This window comes from Pieris rapae, chromosome 14, assembly GCF_905147795.1.
Source record: "Pieris rapae chromosome 14, ilPieRapa1.1, whole genome shotgun sequence".
Taxonomy (NCBI): Eukaryota; Metazoa; Arthropoda; class Insecta; order Lepidoptera; family Pieridae; genus Pieris; species Pieris rapae.
Window position 1 is genome coordinate 7,073,967 of NC_059522.1, and position 11,872 is coordinate 7,085,838.

General features: G+C 32.6%; 1 protein-coding gene across 1 annotated transcript; it reads right to left on the bottom strand.

Annotated features, from left to right (window-relative positions):
- Window positions 1-567: 567 nt before the first annotated feature.
- On the bottom strand, window positions 568-8,659 carry LOC111001883 (organic cation transporter protein). Its single transcript, XM_022271937.2, has 5 exons — window positions 8,539-8,659; window positions 3,999-4,415; window positions 2,984-3,391; window positions 2,494-2,737; window positions 568-1,292 (listed from the first exon to the last, which is right to left on the bottom strand). Exons 2-5 carry the CDS (start codon window positions 4,403-4,405, stop codon window positions 864-866), a joined length of 1,488 nt encoding a protein of 495 aa, XP_022127629.2. The 5' UTR covers window positions 4,406-4,415; window positions 8,539-8,659; the 3' UTR covers window positions 568-863.
- Between the last annotated feature and the right edge of the window lie 3,213 nt (window positions 8,660-11,872).

Sequence of the window (11,872 nt, forward strand, 5' to 3'; positions counted from 1 at the left end):
CGTCTTGGCTGCAATGTTGTTGTGTGTCAGCGGGGGTGGAGAATGCGTAGGTACTTCTTTAGGTATCGGAGTCCTCCTCGCGCACTAGCTCGCGCGGGAAGGATCGGCGGTGGTCGGGAGGCCTGGTGTGGAGCGGGGCGAGATTCTGGAGGTGCTGGAAGCCGGAGGCGTCCGCACGCTCGAACATGCGTCTCGCCAGCGCGCTGATAAAGTCATCCAGGCTCTCCTGTTTGAGGTCTCGTTGAATGGTGGAATTCCTTACGTAGCGCGGCGCGTCGACTATACGCCGCAGTGTGGTACTCTGCACGGCCCGCAACCGACGTCGGTGCGTCTCGGCCGCAAGCGCATACCACGCGGGCGCCGCGTACGTAAGGTGCGGTCTGAGGTATTGCTTGTAGAGCGCCAGCTTGCGCTTTATAGGCAGCGATGACTGCAGCACAGGGCGTAGTTTCACGGCAACCGCCTTTGCGCGGCCCGTGGCTGCAGCGATGTGGTGGCGCATTGTGAGGCCTCGGTCCAATGTGACGCCTAGGTAGGTTTATATATATATATATATATAGGTGTATACATCCTCATTTTTATTATTTGCAACGGTGCATAGATGGTTCTTATCAAAATAAAGAAAGGCAGTAAGAATATAGTATAATCTTAATAATAATATCACAATTCACAAATCTATAAAACATTAAAATATGTTAAAATCATTAACATATTGGCTTTTCCTCGTATCTGTTTCTAATCATTGAGAGTCCTTCACGATTAAGGCTTTTTGATCACCTTGGGTACACTGTATCTCAATCGATACTATACTTACAGATACAGCAGAAATTTCGCTTAATGCACATTATTAGCATTATATCAGACTATTTGCTAACATCTTCTAAACTATCCGGTAACGTAGTGCCTTTCGTCTCTGGTAAGAACAAGCACATAACGCTAGCAGCTATAGCCGCGAAGCCAAACACCACAGTCGGTAACCATGGAACTGTTAACGACAAATTTGAAATAAACGGAGCAATCATGGACCCTATTCTCATGCACATAGAGCATGCTCCCATTGACATATTTCGTACGACTGTGGGGAACAATTCTGACGTGTAGATATAGATAGAGGCGGCTACGATAGCCGTGCAGCTGACACCTAAAGTGCCAAGGGTGAGTGTAATCGCGTAGGTTTTAGGAACTACGCCCAAGATTAAAACACATATGCCGCCGAGGATAAATGCTACGGCGATTGTTAGTTTCCTCCCGAAGCGCTTGATCAGCCATATAGATATTATGTTGGATGGAATCTGAAAACATGAAAAATAATTATTATATGATAGTATATAGAAAACATTTTGTAGACTAACTCAAATTCAAAATATCTTTATTCATATAGGTAAACATGTACACTTATGAACATCAAAAAAAAAAAACATTAAATTTACATTAACAACCAGTTCGCAAGAAACTTTCCGCCACTCTTTTCAATCGCCAAGTTTTTAATACAAATTGTTTGAACTGGAGCAAATCAATCCCAAGGATTAGGATCATTTAAGTATTCGTCACATTTATAACAGGCTTTATTAATTAATTTACTTTCAACAAGGGCTTTGAATTTATTTATTGATAGTTCTCTAATTTCGCTTGAAACAAACTGAAACCACGAAACTTCGTCAATCGTCAAATCGCTTTTTTTAGTTTAATATACGAATACTATTCAAAAGGAAACCCTAGGAGTTATTTCTAAAGGTTTGACAAGATGTATGTGATGGCGATAGTAGTAGGAATCGGGATTAAAACTTAGCTAATGTTTCTTACTTAGCGTATATCTCGAATGTGAATCTTACCCTAAAAGATACCGTATCCAAAATGTTTCAATATAATTATTACGATTATTAATAATTAACAAATTATTATTTTTAATGATCTCGTAATTGCATAGTGTGTTTCGGAAATTAAAATGACTTGTCTATTTTTTACATTTTCCTGTAACGTTCAAGGCGCCAAACGCGTTTTTAGTGTTGTATGTGAGATGTATAACTTGATATTTGATTATTATGTTTGTAAATATTTTTTTTAAAGAAGAAGAGTAGACGTGATAGAGCACTTTATTTATTCCATGATGAGAGGAGACATAAATCATATAGTTACAATCTTGCAATTAGACTAATTAATGTTTTATTGAAAGCAGAATTATATACGTACTATTTTAAGTACCTATAGGCATATAAAGAGTTTTGGTTAAGTCAATATATACTTGATTACAATGCAATCAAATTAATTAATACTATTTCTGAACTGAAGACTGAACAACCCTGGAGTAAAATGTTTCATTCCAATTAAATTTGTAAATAATAACAAAAATATTTATTGCCAAAAATAGTTAACATAACACGTATCCCAGGCTGCTCGTGTTTTTAAATTTTACATTTATAGATAAAGAAATTTCGATATATATATATATATATAGTTAAATAGTTTTGGTATATGTATATAGTTTCATCGTACCTGTATGGCCCCCGCCGCTGCCACAGTCACAAAAGGATCCGGCCTGGTCTGACTAATGTACTGGTTGAATCCATAAAAGGTTAAACCCACGATAGTCCACATAACGCAGCAGCAGATGGTCTTCACTAGGAGGGCTGGTCTCAAAAGATCGGTATAGTTCGCACGGCCTTCCTGTGATTTAGAACGGATGTCTTCTGATAGTTGCTTTAGAGTTTCATCAATTTTAGTTGTTGGTAGACCGTTTCTGAAATAGTTTGATGAAATGATTGAATATAGTTGTTTTTTTAGGTTATTGTTGGAACGAAAATTCGCAACGATGCTTACACATCGCGACAAACGTCCATTAATAGAACATTAACAAAATGGATTGAATTTTCTTTTCAATAAAAAATAGTTTTCTTTTCAATCTAAAATAAAAATTCTTTGAAATTGTGTTTGGTATTAAATAAAGAAATAATGCACGCGTATTTGATAATTCTTGCCTACTTACAATTCAGCTGCTTTCTTCACAATTTTGGCTGCTTCATCTACTCTTCCCACGCTGAGTAGCCACCTCGGAGATTCAGTCAAAGAGAAGAAATACATCAAATAGATCAGTGGTGGTACAGCCATAGCCAAACTATAAGAATCCCAGCTTCTGAAGTAATACGCGAAGAGCGGTACAGTCATATGACCAATGATAAACGGAATTTGGAACAGGCATCCGAGCATTTCCCTGTAGTTTGATCCAATTGTCTCCATTACGATGACGAAAGAGACCACCATAGTTCCAGACGTTGCGACTCCCCAGAAGAAACGAATTACAGTGAAGGTGGCGTAATTTGGTGAGAAAGGGATAGCAAATCCCAGCAGGACTAGAAACGTGATGGATATAAGGAAGGTAATTTTTCTGCCATACCTGGAGAGGAAAATTATTTAAGGTTACGTTTGATGTGAATATTAAACAGGTGAATTTTATTGGAATATTGAAACAGGCGACCAGTCTGGGGTTGGCTATTTTTAATATACATTTATGTAAATATATAATTAATTACACATATCTGAAGTGATCAAGAAATAGAGTAATATTTGAACTCAATTCTATTCTTTTTCTTCTTTAAGTTCTTATGATCCCGGTTTAGATTTTGAGGTAACTTAAACGTTTACATTTGAGACTAATTTAAATGCTATATGGAACCTCGATTCAGTTTCATACCTACAAAGTATGTTAATTATTGGCCAAATTAAGCGCAGCTTAGACTAGATTGCAATGAACTCAATCCTATGCAGTATATAAATCTATATATAATATGTATTAGGATAGTTTTATACTAAGTCCCTTATATATTTTTATATGACTTGCAAAGGATAAAAATATCGTAGTTTGTCGAGCACGAGGTTAAAAATAAGATCCGATATATTCCAATGAATAGAGAAATAATTAGAGCCTTAAAGTGGTTAGATTAGAATTACTTCAACATCTTTAACTGTCATAGCTCAGTACAAAAACTTATTATTATACTTACCGGTCAGAAAGAAATCCAAAGACAATACTTCCAAGAAGTATTCCCAGTTGCAACACCATTTGCGTGAAACTAGCCAACCAGCTTCTCTCACAAACCAGATCCCATTCCGACACAATTGTATTATCAAAAGGAGACGCATCATAATCGTACTTTAAGCAATCGGCGTAGCAAGTGGAGTTCTCCACGACTGGAGCTAAATATGCTGACTCATTCCTGAATTCCACACACCAAAATGTTAGCTTCGGGGTAAGAAAGAGTATTGCCATTTGAACCCATCCCGAGGATAGTTTCACAAGGGAGACAGTTGCGAACACCAAGAATTGCCATCTCCCAAATTGTCCGATTAAATTTGCTATACTATCTTCTTTGTCCGGTGCTGTGACCTGCGTTGCTATACGTTGCACCATTTTGCTTTTTCTGTAAAGAAAAAAGTTATTCAAGACCATAAAAGAAACATTTAGAATGAAATACCTTAATAAATAAACGATAATAAAGTTATGAGTAATTTCTATTGACGATTCGTTGATACAAAAAATACATAATCCTCCGTACAATTTAGGCCACAAAATACCACTGCTAAATTAGTCCTCTTTCGGCATGTCTTACGTAACATATGCAAACTTTTTGCCAGTTATGTATCTGGTACAATGACCACGGTGTATAATTTTGATTGGCCACAACCGGTATTTCATTTACTAACATTCACCAAATTTGTTTTGTTTTAGTAAGAAAACGAGGCAATCTTTCTTTATGCATTGCATAGTTAATATTACAACATAAATGCTCTAAAAAATTAATCGACTCCCAAATTATTAAATAACGATACTTTCTATTGATTGGTCTTGTCATAAGAAGTAGGTATTTAATGAAAATACTTAATTTATACACAGGGTTTAAAGATTTTGCAATGTTTAATAAGTTCAAGATGTCGGTGACGTAATAATTTTTAAAACTTTTTATCAGATAAATCTCCACATCTATTCAAATTATGCTTACTATATTTATATCATTATACACCTGCAATCATCTTGAATCCAAAACCATTACATTAATAGGTTAATTGACTTAAAAGCGACTAATCACGAGACGATGGCGCACAGAACAAATAAAAAAATACACGTCTTCCTTTGGTTATTTCGATCGGTTAAAAATTGTAGTGATGTCAGATTTTGTATTATAAAGTTTACGTAATTACAATTCAACTTATTCTTAATGATTTCATAATTTATATTTCAAATTAGGATGGTAAGCGAAACTTATGTAAATTAAGTTGCAGAAATTATATACAAACCGGTTTTAAGACGGCTAATTCAAGTAACCAGTACATGAAGGCCCTAGGCCTGGAATCATGAAATAAAGTAACTGTTTATTTATTTATTAACACTTCGTTGCATTACATAAAAGAAAAAAAATGAACATAATTTATTGAAAAGCAACTGGCGGCCTTATCGCTTTCGAGCGATTTCTTCCAGATAACCACTGTGAGTAAAGGAAAAAAAACATGGATTATTACATAAGGTAAGCAAGAAAAATACATATTACAAATACAATAAGAAGGAAAAAACATACTTAACAGTAACAAAAAAAATATAAACTAAACTGATATAGGATACATAAAAAAAATGTTTGTTTAATAATTTACTTCAAAGGGGATTCGAAACTACTATGAAACCTTGCAATTGGATTTATTTTAATAACCTTAAATTATTACGTCATCAACTATTTTAAAAGATAGTTTTGAGACACTAGGGTCGAAAGAAACAAATTCCCATCCCCTAGCTAACATTATTGAAACCAAGTAAATTTTTGAATGGAATTTACAAAACAAATCAATTAATCAAGGTAACTAGTTTCAAGTAACCCCAGCTTCGAAATAGAAAGCGCGCAGATTTCCTCTAAGAATATCTATAAGAACAGGAATAGTTAGGTTATAATTTACGAGACAGCTATTTGACTCCCAAAGTTAAATATCTTAATGCTAATCGTCTCAATGCGACATAATGATAGTTAGTAACGACGTTAATAATTATTGCATACTTTAGAACTATGTTAATGTTCCAAGGCTCATATAAAGATAATTCCTATTGTTATATTATTATCTCAGGTGATTTTCATTAAACAAATTAAAGGTTAAACTATTTACTTAGGAAAGTATTGCGCACTTACCAATTTTCGATATCATGAACATTATACTCGTATTATCGGCATTGAAGGCTGACCATATAACTTTAATACTTATATTCAGTTATCGTAAAAGTACCTATCAAGAAGCGTCAAGAACACACTGGCAATGTTATTTTTTATGAATAATACATGTTTGTAGATATAATAATAAAAAGTCTTTATTCATTTTAAGTACATTTTCTTGTCAAAGTGTAAGATTTGGAAACCCTTTTAAGTAAAAATACCTGTGTTAGGGTTCCCAGCTCTTCCATAACAAACTTAATTACTTAAAATAATGACATTATTTAACCAATTTTTTTTGAACCGTTTCCTTTTTATTTTTTCAACCGTTATCACACCTGAGTGAGTACAAGAGTAGTGCATGAGTAAGTGTGTGGGTGTAAATGTGTGAAAGAGTGAGTGAGTGAAATAGTAAAGTGTATTTACATCGTGGGTCTGAAAAGCAGCTCTAACACTGCATAAGGAGTGATCATAAGCCAGTCTTTCATTAGGGTTTTAACGTTGTAGGCGGTGAGAGGGTAGATGTTAAGCAGCCTATTTAATTAAATCATAGATAATTTTAATCGAATTAAATGTTATAGTTTTATTTATATTAAATGTTATAGATTTCACGATTTGATTTCTACTGTTTTAATAATTTCACTTAAATCATTTCCACCCAAAACGACGATAATAGTGAAGATTATATTATTAAAATAATAGAGACGCATGTGTTGTGCGCGGAAAAAATTCAGTGACCTTTCAAATTGCCGTAAGAATCGCTTTGTTGTGGAACGACGGACGTCAAGGTGATATGGATGGTATATTGTATTCTGCCTTGACGTCCGATGATGAACCGCTCCAATCGGTTCGAGAAAAAAGAACTTAATGTGTTAAAAAAAATAACTTTACTTATTATCTCTCGTCACCTGAAATGCATGTCATTGCTAAAAACAAACACGAAAAATTTAAAAACGAGGGCATCACTTAAGCCCTTTATAAATTGTATGGACTTTACGCTTGATACTTTATCTTCCACAGATAATATATTTTTGTAGCATATAGATAAAAAAATACATTCACAGAATATAAGAAAATTTTAGTTTAATGCAAACTTTTGTTGCAAAATTGGTGCATTAAAAAGTGAGAATTGTGTCCCGTTCCACGTAAAAACAAACTTTTTACTTTTTGTGTTATAACACAAAACAGAAACATTTATACATTATTTATTTGTTTGCACCGAGTACTTACAGTTAGCTAATACAACACAAAAATGAAAGTAAAATTATATTTTAAGAGGAATATAAAAATTAAGCCGATAAAATAAATTTTAATAAACTTCTTACCGTTTTTGAACCGCCATTAATATATGTGCATAACGAAATACTTATTACTTCATATATAAATGTTTAAAATTGTGCAATTGAAAATTACTGTAGGCAATCGAATTAGCGTAGTTATGATTTGAAAATAGCTGTGAACCGCAGTTTTGTGCTTGTTTTTCTTAGAGACAGACATCACTTTATTATTCTGTAAAATATTAAAGCGATTCCAATACAGAAATACATATCTAATTAATAGCCTAATAAGTGTGGATATATTGGTTGCAAATACCGGAAGAAAATAAATATTTCCAAAGACACAATAGTGAAGCGCTTAGTATGGTTAGCATAAGAATTAGATGTGAACATCCAAGGTTAAAACCATTTTATAAACCTTCATGGCTACGTTTATGCACTCATTGGGTTCAATTCCCTGAGAAACAATTAATTATTACGGAGTCTGGAGGTGAATTTAGCCAGAATTAACAACAGGACCAAGGCTACAGAGGATATGCTGTTCAAAATAAATAATCTACCTTACATTAAACAAGACACAAACGAAGAGACATATGCGACAACAGATCTGACCAAACTTCTAACAATTAAAACTAATAATTCAAAAACACAGAAACTTCTTCGAAAACCCCAAGGATGTAATAATTTGAAGCAAGAAAGTCAAGTGAACTATGTTTTTTTAGGAAATAACTAACTTTACAAAACCGTAACATAACGATTATAATCAGACGCTTTTTTTTCTCTCAATTCTGAAACTGGTTTTGCGAACTGCGAGAACACCGAAAAATAGCTAATCAAATCCTTTCACCTGTACGTTTTATAACATTTTAGCCACATGGCAAAGGTCTGATTATTATCATTACTCTTAAGAAAAACAAATTTTGTTTCCACGGAAATCGAATTCACAATAGGTTACACAGATTGAACAATAAGTGGTGCTGTAGTATCTCAGCAGCCTAAAGATTATCATTCCAAGCCAAAATTGTTTTATGCCATGCAATAAAATAACACTAAATAAATGTGTAATAATAACGACTCACGTGTAAAAAGTTCACTATCACTTCGCAACAATATAACACAATATAAATAAGAGATAATTCAAGATGTGTGTGTCTGTAGACGGTAAAGTAAATACTGACTGTGCTCACTTGAGAGGAAATTGTAACGAAATTCAATTCCTGCCGTGTTATCGTTCATATACAGATTTCGATTTTTGACGATTAGATTGTTCAATTGTTTCTTAAGTATTACTATGAAAACCTAACTTACATTGCCGATGCGTGGTGTAATGGTTTACGGAATTGCCGTGTAATCCAGATTTCCTAGATTTGATTCCTGGAGTATATATTATTTTCTTTAGATTTGGGCAACCTAAGTTTAAAATATCTGTGTCAAGGTTTCCGCCTCTTACATAATAAACAGTATTCTATTTTTAAATTATTTTTTCAATACCAATACAGGCAAATAAATATTTACCTTGAACACATTATAAGTTGATTTATTTATTATATTGTACATATAACTATTATATTCTAAAAAATAAATTGTTTATTAGTATTATATTGCCAGTAAAAGATACATCCACCTTTACATATCAGGAGTACATATTTGAAATATTACATTTCCTAAAGGAATTATTTGGTGATTCACATGTACTAATGCATGCATTAGTACATGTGAATCAGTGACATATCAAAAGAGTTAATATAGGTTATAAAACAAACAGTCCCGAAAACAGGTGTTTGTTTAATTATTGTCTGCTAATGACAATTAGGTGATTAAAAGAGTGGTGAAGAGTTCCAGTTCTTCTCATTTCTAGAGCTCTAACTCTTTAACTATCAATAGAGTTTAAATGATAATATTTTTAAATAACTGTTAACATGTCTTCAACAAACTTAATATTTGGCAGAATTCAATATAGACTGGGTTTTTTTTACAATAAATGTAAGCAAATGACGCCGGCGTTTGCCAAATTTGTCACAATTTGGACACAAATTAATATACATTATTACTATATTCATAAATTCTTTAATTTTAGTTACTAAAGAATGAACCAAATGTATTCCCAGACCGAAAACTTATCAATATACCATCGTACCGGATGATATAAAAATATTCTTGTATCATGCACTATCATCTTTGGCTGGTAACCAGGGACAGATCGGAGTGGAAGAAGCTCTAGGACTTCGGAGGAGCACATGCTGGCTTAGAACCAATATACTTAAAAAATACTTTATTTTTGGTTTCATTATTGTTATTCAAAGAGAGCATTAGCAGGAAATTTATATCAAGAGACTTTTTTACGTTCATTTATCTACTCATAAATTATTTTATAAAAACTAAATCAGTCGCATTAGTATGGCGATTAATTACCATAAATAGCATTCTAACGTAGAATACGTTATGACTGACACTTTAATTAAAGCTATAAACTGAATTTTGTATAAATTAATACCTGACTAATTTAGGTACTGCATTATCGCTCAATTCATTACGCACAAATAATATTCCGAAGCATATATAGACAATGATTAAAATTCATCAATGTGTTTATATATTGAATGGACAAGATATGTAAATCTGTAATTGATTCATATGACATATGGCCCTAAAAGCGGTTAATAGTTGTCATATATTAAGGGCATATGAACTATGAGTATTTAGATCACCTAGAATATAATGATAAGATCTCTCGGGTCAGTAGATCAACGTTTGGAAATTAAAATTCACCTTTTCATGATTAGATAGCGCATCTTGATTGTCCCAATACTAGGCTAGACTTTCCACTCATATCAAGTACATATGCATTACAATGTTTAAGATTTGGGAAACCTTATAAAGCCTCTTACATAACAGAGTTATGTTATCTGTATATATTTTTTAAATTACAACTTTGTTTGTTTTTAAAATGTTTACAAGAAATTCTATTAATTTTGCTTAAAATTAATAGAATTTCCTTATTAAATAAAGCACTTATATCCCGATTTCCTGACATACAAAAACATCAATGTGTCATATACTAGGACCAACATACTTGACTGAAATTAAAAAAAAAAAACAAACAGAAATATCTGCCCATTTAGCTTAAACAGAACGATTTTTAATTACAAATAATACGTTTGCTTTTCGAATTTCTGTTCTTGACTTTAAATTGATCAATTGCGTACCTACTTAAATTTTTAAAACCTCAAGCGTTAATTAAAATAATTAATTATTAATTATAAACACGTAGTTTTACTCCTTGTAGTGGCTTCTCCACTACTGGAGGAAGATGTTCTAAAAAAGTAATTTTAGGTATATGTTACTATGATTTTCATTTATTCCAATAATATTAAGATCGTCACAAAGAGAGTCGAAGTATCTCAGAAGAAAATATTTATATCATAATAGCCAAGGATGATCTGTAAATAAGTATAAAGAACTTTTGTGATATCATTTTTATAAATTATGATTTGTTTGACCCTAAGTTGTGCAGTAAATCAGATTGTACTTATTGCTGTCATGTTAGTAGTTTTATTAAATGGAAATGGTATTGTAATTTATTATAATTGAATTCTTATTTTAATGTAGGTATGATAATGATTATGTTGTTCGTAAATTAGTATCATGGATATCACAGAATAACACATGGACTAGAGAAACAAATGGATCCTTATCATTTATTAGAAAATAAAAGACAATATAGAATACAATATATAAGAAGTCTCCGTCTTGACTTAGCGTAGCTAACTAGCCGGTTATTTAATTTAAACTTTTTTTTTCGGACCTTTCCCTCCTAAAGTAATCAGCTAATTTCCTGAAATGAATTTTTGAAATTGCAAGCTCTTAGAATGTCAACCGAGCTGACAAAGAATATAAAAAATATTATAATAATAAATGTACTTCTTTATGAATAATGACTGCAGTTGCAGTCACTTTTTAATTTGATTTATAAATTACTCAGATATGTTATGATATGATTATATTTTTCCTTGAAATTATGTACTGCGTCTTGCATCAATTGCTGCCTTCATTTGAATATAATCCATTCATGAAAGGGAAACAATATACACAATTTAAAGATGCGTAAATAAATAACTTAGTTTTGATAACTAGCTATTATTGTGTTTTATTTCAAATATTTTCTTAATCAATTACTAGGACCTCAAAATCAAAAATGTTCCAGCCAGATATTCTGAAGAAATTCGCCATCATCTATGGCTCATATTACATTCGGTATCTCAAGCACAATCACAGCGTGAGCATTTAAAGACTTCAATAGAAAAAAATCTTTGACAGCTCTTGTAAGCATGTGACGTTCAAGAATACGGCCAGTCTGACAACGGGTGCAGCATCGAATTGAAATTATGCATGAGTATTCGTATAATAAATAAA